Raw genomic sequence first — 21446 nt, 5'->3', positions numbered from 1 at the left:
AACGATTCACAACTATGGAATGGCATGGCACAATTGAACATTTCCTTGAAAATAATACTGTGGCTTCGAAAAGTATTTGAACATTTGCCTTTGCTTACAAAGTGTCAAATTTATAAATAAATATATATGTAAATAAAAAAATCTGTGAAAACAAATCTAAAGTGTTAAGTTTTTTTGATAGTTTTTTGTGACATAAAACCATCCTATATAACGTAATAGTGAATATTAAATAAATCAAGGTTATATTATTATGAGAAAAGGGCGGTTCACATTATAACGATAACTATAAAGATACCTGTAACTATAACTATGTTGGCGTCCACACCAGCACACGACAACAATAACGTTGTTTATTTTAAGACTGTGCGCTGCAGTGTTCTCGGTCACAAAATTTTTTGTAGATGACCTGCTGATGCTTTCATTCCCGCATGTCTTTTTCCAAAATAGGCTATGACAGCAAAGGCTGGATGCTCTCTCTGATGGCTGAAGGTGTGCTCATGTCCGGCACATAAAGCATATATTTTGCCAGCTTGCTGACTCATTAGCGTAACATAGATATAATATCCATGCTTTCCGACCACTACAGTCTTTAATTCTGACATAAAAGCCACGTTGCGATCACAGAAAGTCAAACATTATCTGCCAGAAACTGTCTGACCGTATATTTTATCGTTCATCAGCTTGAAAAAAAATTCTGAAAGTGATCCCACCAATATCGTTCTCTGAATCTTTATAATTATAAAGAAAATGAAATATGCATAAGTACAGAACATGCAATTTCATGTTTTAAACAGAGATGGCGATAGAGGGACTAAAGTTATGGGTTCCAGCTTTTCTTACAGCAATGACAAACATATTCATATATTAATTTCAATGATCCGTTTACACTTTTATGTGACACTTCTACATTTTTTTCATGTCGTACCTTCTGTAGTTCCTCTGCCTGCCCTATCCAGACCTGTAACAGACACAGGCAGTCTTTGTAGGACTCCCATGCAGCCAGCACACGTTCCATGGTGCCCAACACCGCCTCTGTGGCTTCTGTGCTCAACCTCGCTTCATCCTCAAGTTTTTTAACCTGCCTGTTCACCACAGGCGAGTCTTCAGCTGGAGGAGAACAGGAAGTGAAGTAACAAAGCAGACGTCAGTTAAAGAAAGTCTGAATTCACTTTGGTTTCATTAAAACTCAGGTTGATCTTTAAACTCCCAGCGATGCAATCTTACCTAAGGCTGCTTTGGATGTGTATGTGACTGCTGTGTTTCTCAGCTTATGAAGTTCATCCTTTATCCTCGACACGAGTCCTTGCTTGTCAATTGTGTCCTAATGGACATATTGTTAAGAGATAAGGAACAGAATATTGCTTTAAGCTTGTTTAGATATGGCATGACTAAACTCTATAGGGTCACATACATGCCAGTCCTGAAGAAGAGAGCATACGGATGCCTGAGAACCGTAAGGTCCTCTGCACAAGGTCAGTTTTGACTTAAGACCTCCAATTAGGTCATAAACATGATGCATTTGCTCTCTGTAGTCCAGCTTGATGTTGTGGTACTTGGCTACCACTCTGGCACTGGTGAAACTAAGGAAGACAATGGGGATCATATGAGAAAAATGACAGAAACTGAAGTGTAGCCCTGCTGTAAAGACCATCATGAACCTCTATTCTGGTTCAAACTGTTTTTGGTGGACCAGAAAAGTTAGTTATTAGCTAAGCTAATTGACGACAATGGTCTTTCTGATGAAGATGGTTGACCAAGGATTCAGGGATAGTTTACCCAAAACTGAAAATGCAGTCATCATTTACTACCCCTCTTGTCATTTATCATTGCAGAACACAAAAGAAGATATTTTGAAGAATGTTGAAACCGAACAGCGGCGATACCCATAGACTTGCATTGGTTCCATGCAGTAGAGGTGAATGGGTACCACCGTTCATCAAAAATACCTTCTTTTGTGTTCTTCGAATGAAAGTCATACAGGTTTCAAATGACAAGATCTTTGGGTGAACTATCCTTTAAAAAAGCCTAAAACTGGCAAGCCAGCATCCCATGTAAGTGACCAGCTATCAAAACATCATGCTGGTCTACTCAACAGAAAAAACAGAGTGGATGATTATACCAACCGTCTCTTGATCTCATCCAGTTTCTCATCAGGCACCCGCGGAAAACCATCCGCATCTGTGTTGCGGTAATGATGAAGGGTGTCCGAGTGTTCGCTCATGTCCTGAACTAAGACCTGAGGAGGTAATAAATAGACAGTAAACACACAACAAAGGGAACAACATTTTCATAATGCACATTCCAGCGTGAAAAACATCAGAACACAGACTTTGAGTTGCTCTTGCTTGTTTCTGGCATCTCTGGCGGCACGAGCGTGGTCTTTGATGTCACTCTCATCTGAAAGCACCGTCTCCATATGCTGAAGCCACTGGCCTATTCTGTTCAGAGGGGCTGGCAGACAAACATCTAGCTCGGCTCTGTACTCGTGTATCTGTGAAAACGTGATGAAGAACGTAAGATTCTTCTAAAACACTTTCACTCACTCCTGTGTGTGACTTGATGATTTGATTTTGGACACAAAACCCCTGAGACATTTTGTGTTGCACAAAAAACGAGTCATATACAGGTTTGCAACAATATGAGGGTGAATAAATGATCACAGAATTTTCATTTTGGAGTCTTTATTATATTTGCAGGTATGTATGAACTGCCTAATTCACAGGCTGTACAAAACGTAAGATGTGATGACCGAGTCTCAATGAATAAAGTTTGTACCAGTGACCTACCTTCTCCTCCATGGTATCCCAGGTCTTCCTCAGTGCTTGTTGGTCCTCGCTGGGTTTAGCAGAGCGTTTTGTTGCATTAAGCAGTGGGATCACTGGAGGTCTCTGGTCATAGTAAGTGCTTACAAAGTTCTGGAATGCCTATAGTTAAATGACACATGCAGAAGCTGTCAAAACACATTTTGTGAAAAGGCATGACATATACAATTTACAGTATTTAACATTTACCTGATACTTTTCTGCATATCCCTTCCCTTCTGTGGATGTCCAAGCCTCCAGTAACTCCTGATAGGCTCGCTGCAGCCAGCGTGTCATCTCTCTGGCTTTCTGATTGGGTGAAGCCTGAGGGCATGGCAAGAGACATTCAACTTAACCAAAACGATTTCTCAAATCATGAAACACGATGAAACGGAGTCCAGACTTGCAGATACTCTAGAATGATGTTTTGACAGAGGGAACGGTAGAGGAATACATAAGCACAGTGTGGTGTTTGTACCTGGTGCAGTGGGGAGGCCAGCACAGCAGGAGTGAAGAATGAGGGCAGGTTGACAGGAGAGAGGCAGGTGGGAGAGAGCAGAGTTTGAAGCTGCATCCAGTCAAGAGGGGGCGACAGAGAGCAAAAAGACCCATTAAAGGGACACATCAGGCAAGAATCAAAATTTCCCCATGTTGTACTCACCCTCAAGGCATCCTGACCGAATATGACTTTCTTCTTGAAGAACAATGCAGTTGGAGTTATAATACCACGTATCCTTTTCCTTCCAAGCAGAAGAATGGAAGTGAATGGGGGGCAATTTTTGAAGCTCCAAAAAGTGCATCAATTCCTCAAAGACAACAAGCCTCTGGTTCAAACGCAGCCGATGGATAACAGAAGCTAGACATTAACATTAATAGCGCTGTCAATATGGATATTTCTCTTAAACAATTACATCGACTGCTTCAGAAGACCTTGGTTAGGAGTCCTTTGATCGATGGATGCACTTTTTGGAAAAATTTACCACCATTCACTCCCATTCCCACTCCCATAATACATTTCGTTGCACTGTACTTGTATGTGTGTAATGACAATAAATTGAATCAAATCAAATCAAATCATTCAACCGCTTGGAAGAAAAATGATACGTGGCATTATAACGTCGACTGCATCATTCTATGAGAAGAAAGTCATGTACCGTCAGAATGCCTTGAGGGTGAGTACACCACAGGTACATTTTCTTGCCTGAAGTATCCCTTTAAAGGAGTAGTTCACCAAAACATTTTAATTCATTTTTTATTCACCCTCATGACATTGAAAAACTGTGAATGATACATTCTTATGTCCATCACAAAATAAGATATTTCAAGAACCATCTCAACAGTTTTGTGTCCATAAGTCGAAGTCAATGGGGTCCAATGTTGTTAGGTTGCCAATGTTTTTCAAAAAAAAAATTTGTTCTGCAGAAGAACGAAATGACATGAAGGGTGAGTAAATAATGAATTAATTTTCATTTTTGGGTGAATTACCCTTTTAAGATGGCTAAGGAGAGAGACAAAATGAGCAATTGCAAGACAAGCAAAGTGACAAAGTGGATCTGTATGAGGTGGTCGTACCTCAAACTCATCATCAGCTGAAGGCAGATCATTGGAGTACTGCAGGAACTGAGCAACGTATGTCATTATGGACTTATCATCAGGGTTACTGACGTCAATGTCTGAGAAGAAAAATATTTTACAAACTTAACATCATACAAATTATTCAACATTAAAGGTAAACTGCATTGTCATATGGTGCACCATTAAAAGGGATATCAAAATCAAAATTTCCTCATGTTTTACTCGACCTCAAGGAATCCTAACTGAATATGTTTTTTGTCTGGAAGAATAATCCTAATTATAATACCACGTATAATTTTGCATAATGGGAGTGAACGGGTGTTGATTTTTTGACTCTCCAAAGACTGCATCCATCGATCATAGAACTGCTTGACACGGCTCCACGGTCTTAACAAAGGTATTCACTCCCATTCTACCGATCGGAAGCAAAATGATACTGGTAATATAACTCTGACTGGATTATTCTTCCAGCAGAAACCCATATTCAGTTAGGATACCTTGAGGGTGAGTAAAAGATGGGGACATTTTGATATGATTGTGAAATATCCCCTTAAGCATTATTAATTATAACGCTATTATTATTATAGATTTTTTTATGTGAATTTCTCTTACATTTGATGTTACTGTATCGCAAGAAAACCAAATACACACAAATCGGTCTTTTAAACTGTATCTTGGTTGCAAACGTTAAAAATGCCAAACAACACGAAGATTCGTGCATTCTATGTTTACTTTTATTAGTATGTGTGTTCATTAGGATTTGAGCCCTTGACCTTCACATTGCTAACACAATACTCTACCCACAGAGAACACTTGTTCACTGTACACCAGACAAGGATAAAGAGCTGTTTTTACCCTCTGGCTCGAGCAGTCTGGGAATTCCCAGCTCTTTTTCAGCAAGGTGAAATGCCTTCTCCAAGTTTTCCAGATGGCTGCTGGTTTGGACTTGGGAGAGATCCACCAGATCTGGGCGAAGAGAACACAGAATGGCCAGGAACAGCTCACCACTCCTCCAGCTGGACTTAAAGTCCTTTACACTAGCTATGCAACCAACCCTGGGGAAAATGAATGATTAGAAGATATTTTAAGACGACAAAATGAGATAGACTGGCTTAGAAACTAATAGAAAAAACATCCACAAAGGTAAAATATTTACAAATCAAACGATGCTTACTTCTGGCACTGGTCCCGAACCCACAGCAGCAGAGACTTCTTAGCAGTGAGACGGAAGCGGGTGTGGAGGGGTGATGCTCTTCGAGGAACTGGACTACTGACTGGAGATCCAGACGCAGAATCCAGGCTGGACAGAGAGTCCAGAGAGGACGAGCGAGAGCCAAAAGAGAGAGCGCTGGCCAACTCCTCTATCTGTGTTAATGGAAAGAAGTGTGAATAATAAGCTGGAAGTTACTGCTAGAAAGTAAATCAGGAAAATATATCAGGACAGTTTCAGCAAGATCTGGATCTGTTGTATATCTGGAACTATAAGAACAAATATTAAATATTTTTACCTAAAATCCGAAGACGTCAAGATTATCGCTACTAATGTCCATTATATTTAAAGAGTAGTTGTCTATCAATATGAAAATGCTGTCATCAATTACACCCCCTCTTGTCATTTTAAACCTGTATGACTTTCTTCTTTTGCAGAAGCAACATATATTTTGAAAAATGTTGGTAACAGAACAGCACAGCCCCCCCATTCACTTTTATTTAACCAATGCAAGTGAAGTACTCACATGACAGTGTAGGATGATAGTCCATATCAGGCCCAGAGCAATAGAAGGTTTCCCCTCTAGTATATCTGGGATGTTTATGTTCACCAGTTTAATCTGAGGATGCACAAAGCATCACATTTATATGTAAAAAAACAACACTCCCCATCACGAAGATTGTCCAAAACGTGTTGGATTCACAGAAGAACACTTACTGATTTACTTTTCAAGAAGTTCAAAGCGGTCTCGATGTTTCCTCTCTGCTGAAATAAACCGTGACCCTTTTCCCTTTTCTATACAGGATCAAATAAATTATGCTATCTGTCACCGCATTCAGCATTTTACACATTAATGCATTCGTTAAATAAACATCCTCTTAGAACATGAAACATGCTCACCATGCGCTGGCCGCTCATCACCTCCAGCAGGTCCAGCAGTCGAGTGCCATCTCGAAGATCCGAGAACAGATCCTGGACGGAGGTCGGAGGACTCCTCTGAAACACACATCACGGTTATCTGAGTGTTACCTACACTGTAGTGTTTAAATGGCCCTTTGTATGTTGTTGTGTTTTTTTAGGGATGTCCCAAGCCGATTACCCTGAGGGGGGGGTCACAAGGGCATGAGGGTGGGAGCGCAAAGTGATTTCCAGAAATCATTTATTGCATTATTAGAAATAGCATATGGCACAACGCAGGGAGGCCCGAGGAGGGCGGAAGCACCGCAGTCAGAGGGGCCGGAAAGAGGCACATCCATAAGCACTCGAATCTGTTTGATGAAATTCGACCATATGTAGTAATAGTTCATAGTTTATATATAACAACAAGTAAAGTAATGAGTAAATAACTATAAAGTAATATTATGTTAGGTTGTGTTCTTTTGTTTGTCATTATGCACGTTTGGGCAGAATAGGGGCATGTGGGCATTTACAAGCAACATTTCTATACTTGAAGCACCTCCGAGGATAGTGGGTCTCGAGTCACTGGCACTGTTATTTTGGGGGTCGCGGGCTGAAACGTTTGGGAACCGCTGATTTATAATATGCTGAACTGTTAAATTAAATGTTTTAATAACCTTAATATACCTGGAGCGTAAACCTAGCACTGGGAAAATACAAGTCTCGGATCTGATCGGTGGTACAAAAAGTGTGATCGGGACATGATGACTAAAACATTCAAAAGACTGACAGAAGTAGGAGTAAACCACTGCAGTATTTATCTTCTTGTAGACGGATTTATAACACTCTGAAAGGGCATCATGTGGAAAAACAGATTATAAATGATATTCTTGAACTAAAAAGTCAAAGCTGCATTAAAGCCTCAAATATATAAAAACACGCAGATCACTGAAGATCCACACAGGTTATCACTTGCTTCAGGAACGCTTGTGTCTCGAAATGTGGCCAGGCAGCGCTGGATGGGTGCACGGCTCATGTTACGGCCCGTTGAAGTGCACCGCTGCCGGGTGGGAACTATAAATAACCAAACTCTGTTCTATATACATATGTCAAAGCCAGATCGAGCGGAATAGACCTTCTTCACTGGTCAGAAATTCAGACACTCATCTCTTTTATGAATTAAGTGGGATTATTGTATTGTCCGAAAAAAACAAGTGCTGCACATTGTGTGTTTTTTGTAAATAAAAGAGGAATCTTATTTTGCACCTTTAGTTTTAAAAGTGCTGAGATGTTCTTGCATTTACCTTGGAAAGCTGAGCATTGATCCAGTTTGTGAAAGTTCTCTTTTGAATCTGCTCCTGTTCCACTGTCAAATAAAATCATATTTATTTTATAAGGGGCATCACAAAATATTGACAATAACTGTTACAGTATTCAATTTGAATAATAGTACACATATACCGTAAATAATTTATCTCCACTTGTTTTCTTTTTTTGTGATTCATTTGCCAAACAACAACACAGAATAAACAAAATTACTGTACGTCGTCACTTATAAGATTCGATCTGACGTTTTTTATTGAATCACAAATTATTATTCTGTGACGACTTATTTACACCCTCTTGTCATTTCAAAACTGTTTGACTTTCTTTCTTCCACAGAACACAAAAGAAGATATTTTAAAGAAAGTTGGTAACTATTCACTTCCGGCACCCATTCACTTCAATTGTATGGACACAAAACCAAGGCAAGTGAATGGGTGCCCGTCCCCAACTTTCTTCAATAATATCTTCTTTTGTGAAGAAGAAAAAGTCCTACAGGTTTGAAATGACAAGAGGGTGAGTAAATGATGACACAATTTTCATTTTCATGTGTACATTTTGGGACAAAAAAATGGAAGTCAAATGGAATGCAAAGATTTTAAAGCTCAAAATCTCAAAACGCCTCAGAATGCATATACAACCTTATAATTCTTGACAATATTACCCCGACTTTCAAACACACACTGTACTAACAAACATGTATGTTGAAGAGGTGCTTCAAAAGGTCCTTTGATGCCATGGAAGAATATTTTGGTTCCAAAAAGAACCTTTAACATCTGAAAAAAGGTTCTTCAGATTATGTATGAAAGAGACCTTTGACTGAATGTTTTTTTTTGTGGAAACAAAAATGGTTCTTCGATTGGATCACTGTGAAGAACCTTTTAAGCACCTCTATGTTTTAAGGGTGTACTGTACACGAGTGTGTTGTAAAAAAGTAAAGCTGCATAACTAGAACAGATCCATGCACAAATATGTACAAATCGTGCCAGGAGACAATTTTGTGGCTTTTGGTTCATAGCACGTACTGTAAAACACCCATGTCATAACCATCTATTTATAAGCTTGGCACATTGTATAAATACTGGAAACCTGGATTACTGATCTGAGAGACGCCAAGGACCTTTACCTCAAACACAGGTCTATTTTCCGTCTTTTCTGCATTAAATTTAACCAATGTGAAGTAACCCAGCCGGCTGGAGCTGAAACTATACTACTAAAGGTAGACTGAACGGCCCTTTCCCATAGGAGATGTTCATTCAGTTTCATGGGAAAGGATCCAACAGGCTGACCCAGTAACCCGTATTAGATTGTATGTAAATATGATATGAAACTGCAGTCTCACCATGCACAAACTACATCAAATGAAAAGCACATAGAACAGTTTCATTCATAAAACTAATCTTTAACTGCTAACTTTTTATAATGTGTGGGAATCTTTAACTAGAGGCATCACTGCGCTAGACACAAACACATGATGTCACTTCAGTGAAGGTGCCTCGCTTTAAGACTGCCTGGTCGTCATAGCAAACAAACAGTCGGTAACCTAGCAACCATGCAAGCAGAGACTGTCTGAACGAAGTCGGACGCACCGATGTTTTTTACAGACGCTAAGAAGATTGACACATGGGGGGAAATGACCCTCACAAAACAGTGAAAGTCAAAGGAATTGAAACAAGAGACGTAACAGCTTGAACCACACTAGTAATGACAAGGTCATGGGTCCAAACCCCAGGAAGCAGAAGTGTTAAAATATGCACCGCCGCTGTCAATAAAGCATATGCCTGATCCATGGCTCGTAAAGTTACACGCGACTTAAATTCGCTCATTGTCACCGTATATCTGTGTTGTCTATTCTTCTGGCTTAAATTCCTGCGGTGCAACATTTGCCAGGCTCGAGTTAGTATGTTCATGATCGTGTTTACTCAAGACGAACAGGTTCCAAAAAACGAAGATGAGGTACGCTTTGCCTTTCTGCGAACAACACAGATCTTTAAGCACGCCCTCCCTGAACATGTTTTTGTTAGAAAACTTCATGAGTCAACAGTGTACGGTATCCACCCTAAACTTTAGAAAGAAAAGACAAATAGAAAAGCAATGCGCACATCTCAGGTGGTGAGAAACGCATTTATCAAGAGATTTGTTTGTTTGGCAAATGCCGCAGGAGATTTTACGACGTAACTTCTCATCTGCTTGCCACAGTAGATAACCTGATTATTTCCTTATAATTAAAAAAAATGCTCTATATAAATACACAGAATCAGAATTGAGTCTCATCTAACAGGATATAATAGACAATTGAATCAAATTAAACTCAGATTTTGGATAATTATTATGACTCAAACCGACCTTGCAGGAGCACGTGCACATCATCAATGTCCATCATTGAGGTCCTCTCATCCTCGGCCGAAGAAGAGGTTAATCCTCCAGTTGCCATGACTCCTGCTTTGATGCTCTCACATACTCACTCCCACTGATGTGACAGAGAACATTTTTATCATAAATACACAGCAAAGGAATTACGCATAAGAAATGTCAAGTTTGCAAAAGCTTTACAACCGAAAACTAATGAATGAGTAAAAAACTTGTCTCTTATTTTCAGTTCAGCAATTTGACTATTTCTCCAGGACCCAAAATTGAAGGCCACGTGTTTATTGTATCTCATTCTCATATTTGAACACATTAAGATCAGTTTTATTAGTGCTGTCAAATCAATTAATCGTGATATATATTTATGTGACTATATATATATATATATATATATATAAATGTATGTGTGAATTTCTTTATATAGCTTAATTTATATATACATGCCACACATATATTATATCAAAAGAAATTTGGAATTGATCTTGGATTTCTTCATTTCTGAATCCTTAACAATTATGAACAACACAAAATCAATCAGAAAATAAAAAGCACAAGACTTCGACCGGATGACCTGACTTTCAATCCACATCGGCAAAGCAAATGCAAAACCCCTAACATGACTGAAATATTTTACATTGTGGCCCTCGATTTTATAAAAATCTGCCGATCTGATGCACCTTCAACAACAGACTCTGAAATGTCATAAATAATTCAGACAGTGCTGTAAATTATTATGGAAGAGAAAGAGCAGATGAAAGATAAACATCATCCACAAAAAGTTACAATGTGATCAAGCCAATGTAGAAAGTCAGCCCCGAGGAGATAAAGATAATTTCATTTCAAACCAGACCAGAATAAATGAGCTTAATTTAATATTAATGAATTACAGAGGAAGTATTGCAAGTTTGCTTTTTATGGCCGGTAAATGACAAGCACAAGCGAAAGCAAACAAAACCCCAAACACATTCTGAGGGCTTATCCAAACATTAATAATGCTGAAACACTCCTGAGGGTATATTCAAGGGTGGGTTATGCGCTCAAATCTCTTCAACTCTTCCTGCATTTATGAAAGGTAAATCTCATAAAGATCTTCAGTTCTTACTCGGACACAATTAAATTACAAAAACATAAATGCCACCATCAAGAACTACTCTGAACACCTTGTGAAGTGATAGTTCACACAAAAATAAACATTTTATTTTGTCATTTCAACCTGTATGACTTTCTGTCTTCTGCAGAACGCGAAAGAAGAAGAAAGAAAGAAAGAAAGAAAGAAAGTCATAAAGGTTTGAAATGACAAGGGGGTGAATAAATGATGAAAGAAAATATTCATTTTGGGGTTGAACTATCACTTTAAGAATAACACAAACAGTCATTTAAACCTCTTCTTCAAGAAAAGTCACTTATTCACTAGGTGCGCACACACACACACACACACACACACACACACCTGTTGTTCCTGGGTGAGACTCAGAGTCACTATCTAAATATGTGACATCAAAGGGGGAAATACAGCTTTGGGAATATGCAGACATTGTTACCAGCAGACCATGTGCTTTTTTTCCACACGTACGCACAGATGGACAGGGACAGGAGAGATAGAAAGAGCAAGATAGTTGAAGAGACCTGTGTGGAACTTGAGGCTAAAGATAGGATAGATGTGCAAAAGGTGTTCAGTCTCAGTCAGCCGATACTTGGTTTACGTGTCGCATAAAATGCAATAAAGTGAATTGCCTCAATGTGTCCTATTTCTGTTTAAATGGTGCATAACAAAAAAGACAATTTTGTCTTCATTTACTCACCCTTTTGCCATTTCAAACCTGTATGACTTTCTTTTGCAGAACACAAGAGCGATATTTTTTAAAATGCTGTTAACGGAAAGCAGACACAACCCCAACACGTGAAGGGGTATCGCCGTTGTTTGGTTACCTACATTCTTCTTTTGTGTTCTGCAGAAGGAACTCATAGACGTTTAATATGACATGATGGTGAGAAAATAATGAAAGAAATCTATAATAGTCAAAATTATTATACCACAAATGCAAAAGCAAATGATCCTGAAAACATCATTATTCTCTTTGCGCAAAATATAATTTCGAAACACTTTAATATCTTGACTGATACTGTCAAACACATGGCACCTCTAGGTTATAATGTTAACTCACAAATGACCTTCATAACCACCGTTGCTATTACATGTCATAAACCAGACTCTCATAAACACAAATCATAATAAGGTGACATATGCGTCCTTCATACTGTTCCACAGTGAAACTGTATCAAGTGACACGGCCTGTGTTAGCTGCTTGCAAAGGGGGGTTGTTATTATTGCATGGCCGGGGTTTCCAACGTTACGCTATTCTTCAATGCTATTCCATACACACCTATAGCGCTGCTCATCTTTGCCCCCCAAGCGCATCTGTGATATAACATATGATGACAACACCCCAAAACATTCACATAATTATTGGAATAGCAAGACCAGACAAAGCCTATACTGAAAAGACCTGCTAGGTGCGGTGTGACATACATGGGTGGGGAAAGGCATTGATAACCACAGTTGAAAGGAATCACATTTCTTAAACACAATATTGTTTATCTCATGCTTGTGCAATAAATCCGAATGAAACGGGGTGGACTTTTTCATACATTCTGCAAGTCCCTGATCTGATCTTTACAATTGTTTCTACACCCTTGCATGCAAGTAAACATGCAGTGCTGTATATAAGTGGAATTGATCTTAACTTTGATTATCTGTCAGTTTACATTATAAACCCGTTTACACACTTTATAGGCATTACATCATTTAAATGAAAATGCATTACAGATAGTTTTCATGCAAGTCAGTGCAAGTTTAACCAGATGACATCAGCAGCACGAAAGTGAAGCTGGACAGTGCAATACATCCATGATAGAACCCAGTTTAATGTTTAAACTTAAGCAGAATCCAAGCCATTTATATTTCTCTCATATTACACATGCATTGCATACATTATCTTATAAGTGCGAAATGAATGCAAACCTCATAACTGACATTGCGTTCACCTGACATTACCTGAAACAATGCGTGGCTTGCGTTAAATCGTTCACTTAACAAAGTTGTATAAACTCACATGAATTAACGCTCTTAAGTCGTTGACGATTCTTCAATTATGTCCCAAACAGATTCGCGCAAGAACTGAAAGTTGCATTGAAAACAAACTAAGTGCAGCGTGGCGGCAATGATTTGTTTGAAGTGTTTGAACTCCGCCTTCCAACCCCAAGAACTCACCGCGTTTAGTGAATCGGTTCCTTTGAACGGCTCGTTTCAACTGAGTCGTATGAGTGATGTTCCTTTTTTTTACGTCGTGTAGATGTCTTTATTAATGGATCCAACGTGTTTATATTTGAGCTCTCGTAAGTCGTTTTCGTCTTGTTGTGGATAAACTCTTTTGGTTTTCAAAACTGTTGGTTTTGAGAACCGGTTCGACACATTGACTCGTTCGTAAAATCGAGTCATATAGACTTAAATAGTGCGCAGATGACAAATCGTCTTCAAATCAGACCTGTTTTGTTTGTTTATGTGTTTTACAATAAAGCCCTATTGTTTAAAAGATCGAGTACACCCACAGCTGTACAGAAGACAGCAAATCCTTGCTGCCCATTCATAAATAATGTTTCAAATACATGTTTGGTACTTGCATGGGGTAGAATGTTCTGTAAGCACCTTTGATTCAAACCGTGCTTATGGGTCAATGACGTATTTGCTCGACCTAAACCAAGAAAAATAAATAATATTAAAGTTTAAAATAACATTTAAATGAAGGTAAGGGTGCTAAGTACATCACACCGGAAAACAGTTTGAATGACAATAATTAAAAGTACAAATAATGTGTGAGCGCTTGTGCAATAATTCTTCCATGAGACTCTAGTTCTGATTATTATAGGCCTACTTTACCGGACAAACAAGGTGTAAAGTTCACTTATCATCACATGCACACAAATATTGAACATTACAATATTGAAGGAAAAAAATAGCTATGCAGACATGCAGTGCAGATAAACAATAAAGCGTAATTTAAAGAGCCATATTTAGTCAAAAAGAGAGAAAAGAGGCATATGTGTCAGTTTAAAGTGCTTTCACAATCTCAGTGCGATGAGTCAGAGCTGTTTGAAGATCCACGTGCCACACCATCAGTTATCCGTCTTTTCTGTTGAAGAGTTCCATGAAGCTCATGTGAGATCAACGTGACACAAACGGACAACATCAGACAGAAATCGTGTGTTGTGTCATTCACATTTACATTTAGTCATTTAGCAGATGCTTTTATCCAAAGCGACTTACACAGAGTTCAGGGAGCAATAAGCGATATGTCATAAAAGAGTAACAGTACATTAGGTGCTAATACAAAGTTACTAGTTTCAACAAAAGCTAGACCACTACCTGTGGAGAGGGGTTAGTGTACTTTTCATTTTTCTGTTAAGAATTCACAGAAGAGGTGGGTTTGAAGTAGTTTTTTGAAGGTTGTGAGAGATGTGGTTGACCGGACGGCGTTAGGAAGAATGTTCCACCAGGAAGGAGTTGTAAAGGAGAATGAGCGGGAATGTCAGGTTTTCGTTTCAAGATTTGAGGCCCATCGGAACCGTCAGCTTCTTGTTCACAGTCCAAGCCATTGTTGCCGTCGTGATTCTCTTCAGAGAATAAGGATCCGTATAACAGAAGAACCACAACAACCCCTGACACACCGAAAGACAGAGAGGGACAGAAAGAGAGACAGGGTGGTTTGATAACACGGGCCATATTCGTTTTGCCATAACTTTAGAAATGGCGGGAATGTTCAGTTGGTTCACGTCTTATTTTGGGATATATGGCCCAGATAAAAACGAACACATGAGAACCACATACTGTATGTTTTAAGATATGGCACGCAGTGGGAAACATCACTTACTAGTGAATTTACTCTTAGAATTAGTTAGTTTACTCTTCACTTCTTTTAGTGTTAAAAATGCACGATATAGACTGTTGCATATCATTAAAAAAAACGAATTACAAATGAATACAGAGTACCTGTAGATGTATGATGTAAAGCAAATTATTTTCAATACATTTGTGTAGTTGCGTGTATGATTTGCTTGAGGGTTAAAAATGCTTTTGCATAATCTGTAATAAAAAATATATATTTTGAGAATCAGTGTTTGTGTTTAATATTGTTTGATTGTGTTTAGTTATTATTTTAAATAAAAGAAATGGGTTGGTGTAACTGGTTAAATTCCGGGAGAATTCTGACGTTTGGTCTTGTCAGCCACATTTGGCCCATATAAAGGCCATCAGTCATTTACTGAACTCAGCCAAAAAGAAGGTCCACACATGGGCCACATCATTCTTTATTACATGCCTCACTGCTGGTGGAATTATGGCACAGATCTGGTCGAGTTGTGGCTGAGATGTGAACCAGATACGGGCCAGGGAACACTTTCTTAAGCGGTTCATTTGGGCCAGATCTGCACCATTGGAAATTTGCTGACTGTGTTGTTAAAGAGGCGTGTTTAGACATGTAAAAGCTTTGAAAATCACGAGCGGGTTATGTATAGTGTGTTTTATGTCATAGATTAAAACATGAATACGTTCAGAGCTTTTGTTAGTCACAGAACTTATTTTATGAATGATTTCTCATTATATATCGCCTGAATTGCATCCAAATCTTAAAGGAATGCTTGACCACCGGATTTGAGGTGTACATAGATATAGGCCCAGGTAAAGGAAGTTTTGAACAGATTGAACAGCAAGGTCAGAGAGTGGGGGCTCTTCCAGTATAACATCGACCTTAAATTAGTGGCTCAGTAGTAAAATAGGAAATGAGGGAGAGATAATCCCCCATGTTGACGGTGCTGCTGTAATCTATTTTCGTATGTGAGTTTTTTGTTATTCCAAATAAATCAAGTTATTAATTTATCTACGGTCATAAAAACGATTTGATATGAATACAGGGATGCATTGGAATACAACCATAGTGGCGAGCGGTGACTTTCTAAAAAATGTGTATGCGACTATATGCGATCAGTTTTTTTTATTGCACTTATGCTTTTTGTTGTCCTCATGTTGTTCCAATCGCTTCCATTGTTGACCTCATCTGTAAGTCGCTTTGGATAAAGCGTCTGCTAAATGAATAAATGTAAAATGTAATAAAAGCGTTGTCAAACCTTGAATCGACCTAGCTCATTGATTATGCAAAAAAACAGCCAACGGTAAGTCTCCTACAGCAATATTTTTTTATAATTAATATATTTTGATCAAATAAATTGGTAACATATGATCATTAATAATAACAACCCATTTTTATGTTTTAACAACAAGAGTGGACAAGTCTGGAGACATGAATGAGATTTTAATGGAGGTTTTAATGGTTTAATGGAGATGTTTTCCTGTTCATTCACCCTCATCCACGCCACAGGGTGGCAGTACTGAAACCCTGCTCGACTGCGCAACTTACCAACTTCTGCGCAATTTACGCAAAGGGAAACAATCCCCGAAAGTTCCTAAAGTGAAGAAGGGAGTAACTTTTAAAACGCATTAAAACAAACAAACAAACGTTCGTAAAAATAAATGCATGTCAACACTAAACTAATACTGACTTCACTTTCATAGGTCTCAACAGTGCACGTTTGCAACGGTAAGCTGTCTATCACTAAATGAATCTATGTAATGTAGCAAAATGATCGCCTGTTGTCATTTTCCCCGTGTTCTTTTATTCATCTGAACTACAGAGTGATGGACCTCCCGCAGCTACCCCCTCACTCCGGGTCAGTGTTGTCTGTAGTGGACATGCACACGGGCGGCGAGCCCTTGCGCGTTATTCTCAGCGGGTATCCAGAAGTGAAAGGGGACACTGTCCTCGCCAAACGCCGCTATGCGCGAGAGCACCTCGATCACCTCCGCAAAGTGTTAATGTTTGAGCCCCGTGGTCACTGCGATATGTACGGAGCGCTGTTGGTCAGCAGCGAGTTACCTGAAGCTGACCTCGGGGTTTTGTTCATGCACAATGAAGGCTACAGCACTATGTGCGGTCACGCTGTCATTGCGCTCGGGCGCTTCGCTGTGGATTATGGCTTGATCAAAGCGCCCACTTCGCCGGAGACTCGGATCAACATACACTGTCCCTGCGGTTTAGTCAAAGCTTTCACTCGGTATTCAGATGGCACAACCGGGGCTGTCAGATTCCACAGTGTACCTGCCTTCGCGTTTGCTACAGGTGGGATGTGATGTGTGCACCATTGCATCCCTTTGGAGTTAGACCTTAAACACTTATTATTTAGTTTTAAGAGTTTACGTTAGAGTTTATATTGTTTTTCAGCCGTAGGTTCATTTTGGTTATTGCTTTTTATGTTAATTCTTTACTATTTGTGTTGTTCTAGATGTCAGTGTCTCTGTACCTGGATATGGGTACATCGCTGTGGATATAAGCTATGGCGGAGCCCTTTATGCTTTTGTGAGTGCGGACAAGTTCGGATTGGATGTCAACAAGTCCAAAACCAGAGATTTGGTGGATGCTGCAACTGCAGTGACAAATTCTGTGAAATCCCAGGTATTGAAATAATCTGGTTCATGAAAAACACTTAGTGATTCCTCGTCGGTTTTATAACAGTAACTTTCATTCATACCTAAACATTTGTGTAATGTTCCTGTGATAGGTAAAGCTGTCCCACCCAGTGAGTGAAGATTTGGCCTTCCTCTATGGTACAATCCTTACTGATGGTAAAGATGTTTACTCTGAAGATCCCACTGCCAATGTGTGTGTGTTTGCTGATGCACAGGTACACCCCAACATTACTTAATTGGTCTTTTTTAATATGAGATCAATTATTTGAAACAGAACTGTTCTCCATTGAGCATTTGTTATATGGGTTGATAGGTTGACAGAAGTCCAACCGGGTCAGGCGTCACTGCTCGTATAGCTCTTCAGTACCATAAAGGCTTGATCGGACTGAACCAGACCAGAACCTTCCAGAGCGGAGCTACGGGATCGGTATTTACAGGAAAAGCAATAGAGGTACCGGTAGCCGATCTCAGCATGTCAATTTCACATTTAGTCCATGACAAGACAAATTAAGCATAGCATATATCTGTGCCACAAGCAGACACATTTACCTACTTGAGAAAGTATTTTAAACGATGGAATTGTGTCTGTTGTTGCAGGAGACCACATGTGGGGATTTCAGGGCCGTGGTAGTGGAGGTCGCAGGTCATGCTCACTACAGCGGTGTAGCCAGCTTCACCCAAGAGAGCGACGACTGCCTGAGTGGAGGTTTTCTGCTGCGCTAAATCAGTTTATTAAGAGGTTACCAGCGTGGATTTCTGCATGATCGCAGATGCAGTGCAGGACCACCGTCCCAAATCTCATAGGAGTAAATTCAGGGGTCTACAGTTAAATGAATAATAATATAACAATATAATAATTGTTATATAAACTTCAGCTATAGTTATAAATAGAAATCAAAGTTTCAGCTACATATTGACCGTTTGCAATAAATCGTTTTGATCAAAATTGATTTTTTTTTCAATATTCTGTGAAGTGTTATTGTGTTCATAATCGATATTGATTCTTTCAATTGTTTTACAATGTAAGCACGTTTTTACAAAGACAATAATATATATTAATATGTACTATGTGCATGTTATAAACTTGATCTAAAATGCAACACTACAGTTTCATACGGTATTTCACAGGGGGTCATACCGAGACTTAATTGGTCTAAATAGGGTTTAAGACCCCTGGTTTAATGAATTATAAATCAAGAAATATGTGGTGTGAATTTGTAAATCATTTAGGGATTCTTCAAAGGGGTAGTTCTCCCAAAAACGGAAATTCTGTCATCATTCACTCACCCTCATGTCAAACCTGTATGACGTGCTTTCTTCTGCAGAACACAAAACAAGATATTTCGAAGAACGTTGATAACCAAACAAGACTGTACCCCATTTACTTTTATTGTTGGGCACAAAACCGCGGAGACATTTCTCAAAATGTATTTTATGTTCCACAGAAGTAATTGAAGTGATGATTTTGCACAACATGAGGATGAATAAATGATGACAGAATATTTCTTTCTGGGCGAACTGTCCCTTTATCTGAAACATAACATTGTTGCTGTTCATTGTGCTGTGCTATTGGAATTACCACCAGGGGGCATCATCTTACTACGTTTGGTCCTGAAAAAGCTGCATGTACTGTATGGACACATGCGTTTTAATAAAACATCATTTGTTCAACATGTTAATAACATCATCATCAAATAAGAATAATTTAAGTCAGCGCTTTTGTCCTTCAAAAATCCAAAGCAAAACAAAAGCAAAAATAACTTGAAACTCTTCCATTTATTCTGTTAAGATTCCTCTTCCTATTTTTCTTAAATTAGAAAAGTCCAATGGAGGTATTTTATACTGAAAAAGGAAACTCGTGTCACACCATACAACTAGTTTGCAGATTTAAAAAAGCCTGGAAGGACTCTAGAAAGAAAGGAAGAACAAGAGGGGAAGTATTGCCTTGATTCAGTTACTTGCAGATCACTTTAAATACGACTACATTTCACGTGAAAAGTCCTCAAACAGACCAGCACTTGACATCAGAAACTGCATAGAATCTGTACAATGACCGTCCACAGTGTTTAAGACAACACAGGCCCGCAGTGGCCCCTTAAAAAGTCATTTCCAATTCACTTGTACCGGATATAACAAACGCAGCCATCTTCTATAATGCCTTTTCTGTAATAAGCTACCCACGTTTAATGTCGGTAAAGTATCAATTGCCGGTAAAATAATGTATATTTGTGTGACCCTTGTTGAAGAGCTACTCCCAAAGGTGTGCAGTCCCATTACAAGTTTTCAGTGACATATTTACAAAGGTTTAACATATTTGCACTTGACATTATGTAATGAATAATCAATTGACGACAGGCCGTTCAATTCTTTGAAAGCTAATGCACACCGCCGTGGCCGCATTACCACCTCACAAATTATATTTGTCATCAGTTGTAAGCAGCACGAAGAGGAAAACGAACCAGTAAGCTATCAGGGTTTATTGACGCATTTTGTTTTTCTATTTAGTTATTTGATTTCATTATATGTGTTTTTTTTAAATGTTTTGTTTATTGAAACGAAACGGCACACGTTTCTGTTAACAGTAAAGTTTGACGTTATAAAGGTCCGTTCAAGAGCAGGGTGCTGTGTGCGGTGATGGCCTCTAGGCTACACTATAACCTCTCTGTTGTTTAAACTTGGCGAAGTGATATGGAACTGTAATGCGGTCAGCAGACCCGGAACACCTTCATAGGTGTGCATTTACTGAAAATGAAACCCATAGAATGCTTGTCAACCAATCAGATTGAAGCATTCAACAGCCCCGTGGTATAGGCCTTTTTAAAATATCCATATCCATTCCGACCTCGATGCGTCAAAGAAAGCTAGAATTGGAAGAGTTCATTGTGACGTTTGGCATGCTGAAGTCAGTGTTGTAATATTGGCGCTTTGTTTCGTTACAGTAAGGTAAAAGGGGTGGGCAAAATATTTCATCTTAATATTTGGTTAAAAATCCCATTTAACCGGACACAGTCTTTGAAATCCTGGTGGCTCCAGCACCGAGGAAACACGCTCCAGCACTCTTTGCAAAGTTTCTCTTTAAATTAGGTTCATTTGGCAGCCATGTTCTTAACATGTACGAGTCCTTTCTCTCCGCTTCCAAACAGGTCCTCCATCAGTCACGTGGGGCTCATGATAAATGGACCGTCTTTGGGTAAACACGCTTTCTCTGGCCAGTACTGTGTTTAATGGGAGGAGTTCTCCAGACATTCATCCTGATGGTTGGTTGTAATGTAGTGGATCTTGATAATGTGTCTCTGTACTTAAGCTCAGCGGCTGTTCAGAGGTTAAGCTTGGTAATGGGACGCTCCCTGCCGGTGTCTGACGTGGAGCTGTTGATGCGCTTGCGGTTGCGTTTCATCTTTGACAGGTCTTTGTCGAAAACCTCTCCGGAACGCAAAGCAGACACCAGGTCGTCAAACTCGCCCCCGTCGTCCTCTCCGTTCTCTTTGGCTTTTCGGGCCTTTCTCTCCTTTTCTCTCTGTTCTTTGAGCTGAAAGACAAGAAGGTCAAAATGGCCTTGATTTAAAAGCAGATGCATGTGAATACAAAATTGAATGACCCAAAATATTATAATATTTGATTGTTTTTATCACATGGTATATTTATAAAATGGAATATAGTAACATTATTTTTGCTACGGGTTGTATTAGCGTTTTAT

The 21446-nt window shown here is 39.1% G+C and overlaps 2 protein-coding genes across 4 annotated transcripts in view; one reads left to right on the top strand and one right to left on the bottom strand.

Annotated features, from left to right (window-relative positions):
• The first annotated feature begins 16604 nt into the window (after positions 1–16604).
• Positions 16605–19426, top strand: l3hypdh (trans-L-3-hydroxyproline dehydratase). Of its 2 annotated transcripts, XM_079474477.1 has the most exons (7): positions 16605–16706; positions 16799–16823; positions 16918–17402; positions 17566–17735; positions 17842–17964; positions 18063–18200; positions 18347–19425. In XM_079474477.1, exons 3-7 carry the CDS (start codon positions 16922–16924, stop codon positions 18470–18472), a joined length of 1038 nt encoding a protein of 345 aa, XP_079330603.1. In that variant the 5' UTR covers positions 16605–16706; positions 16799–16823; positions 16918–16921; the 3' UTR covers positions 18473–19425. The 2 variants fall into 2 exon arrangements, with proteins under 2 accessions (XP_079330603.1, XP_079330602.1); XM_079474476.1 differs by having other exon boundaries at positions 16629–16823; positions 18347–19426.
• The window catches only part of daam1b (dishevelled associated activator of morphogenesis 1b), a 48794-nt gene continuing 46728 nt past the window's right edge, over positions 19381–21446 (bottom strand). For both annotated transcript variants that reach the window (XM_079474474.1, XM_079474475.1), the window contains one exon: positions 19381–21278. In XM_079474474.1, coding sequence (XP_079330600.1) covers positions 21066–21278 — 213 coding nt within the window. In that variant the 3' untranslated portion in view covers positions 19381–21065. The remainder of the gene's footprint in view (positions 21279–21446) is intronic.

This window comes from Barbatula barbatula (assembly GCF_947034865.1).
Source record: "Barbatula barbatula genome assembly, chromosome: 15".
NCBI classification, from domain to species: domain Eukaryota; kingdom Metazoa; phylum Chordata; class Actinopteri; order Cypriniformes; family Nemacheilidae; genus Barbatula; species Barbatula barbatula.
Note: the sequence above shows the minus strand (reverse complement) of the source record. Positions and strands in the feature narration are given on the sequence as shown.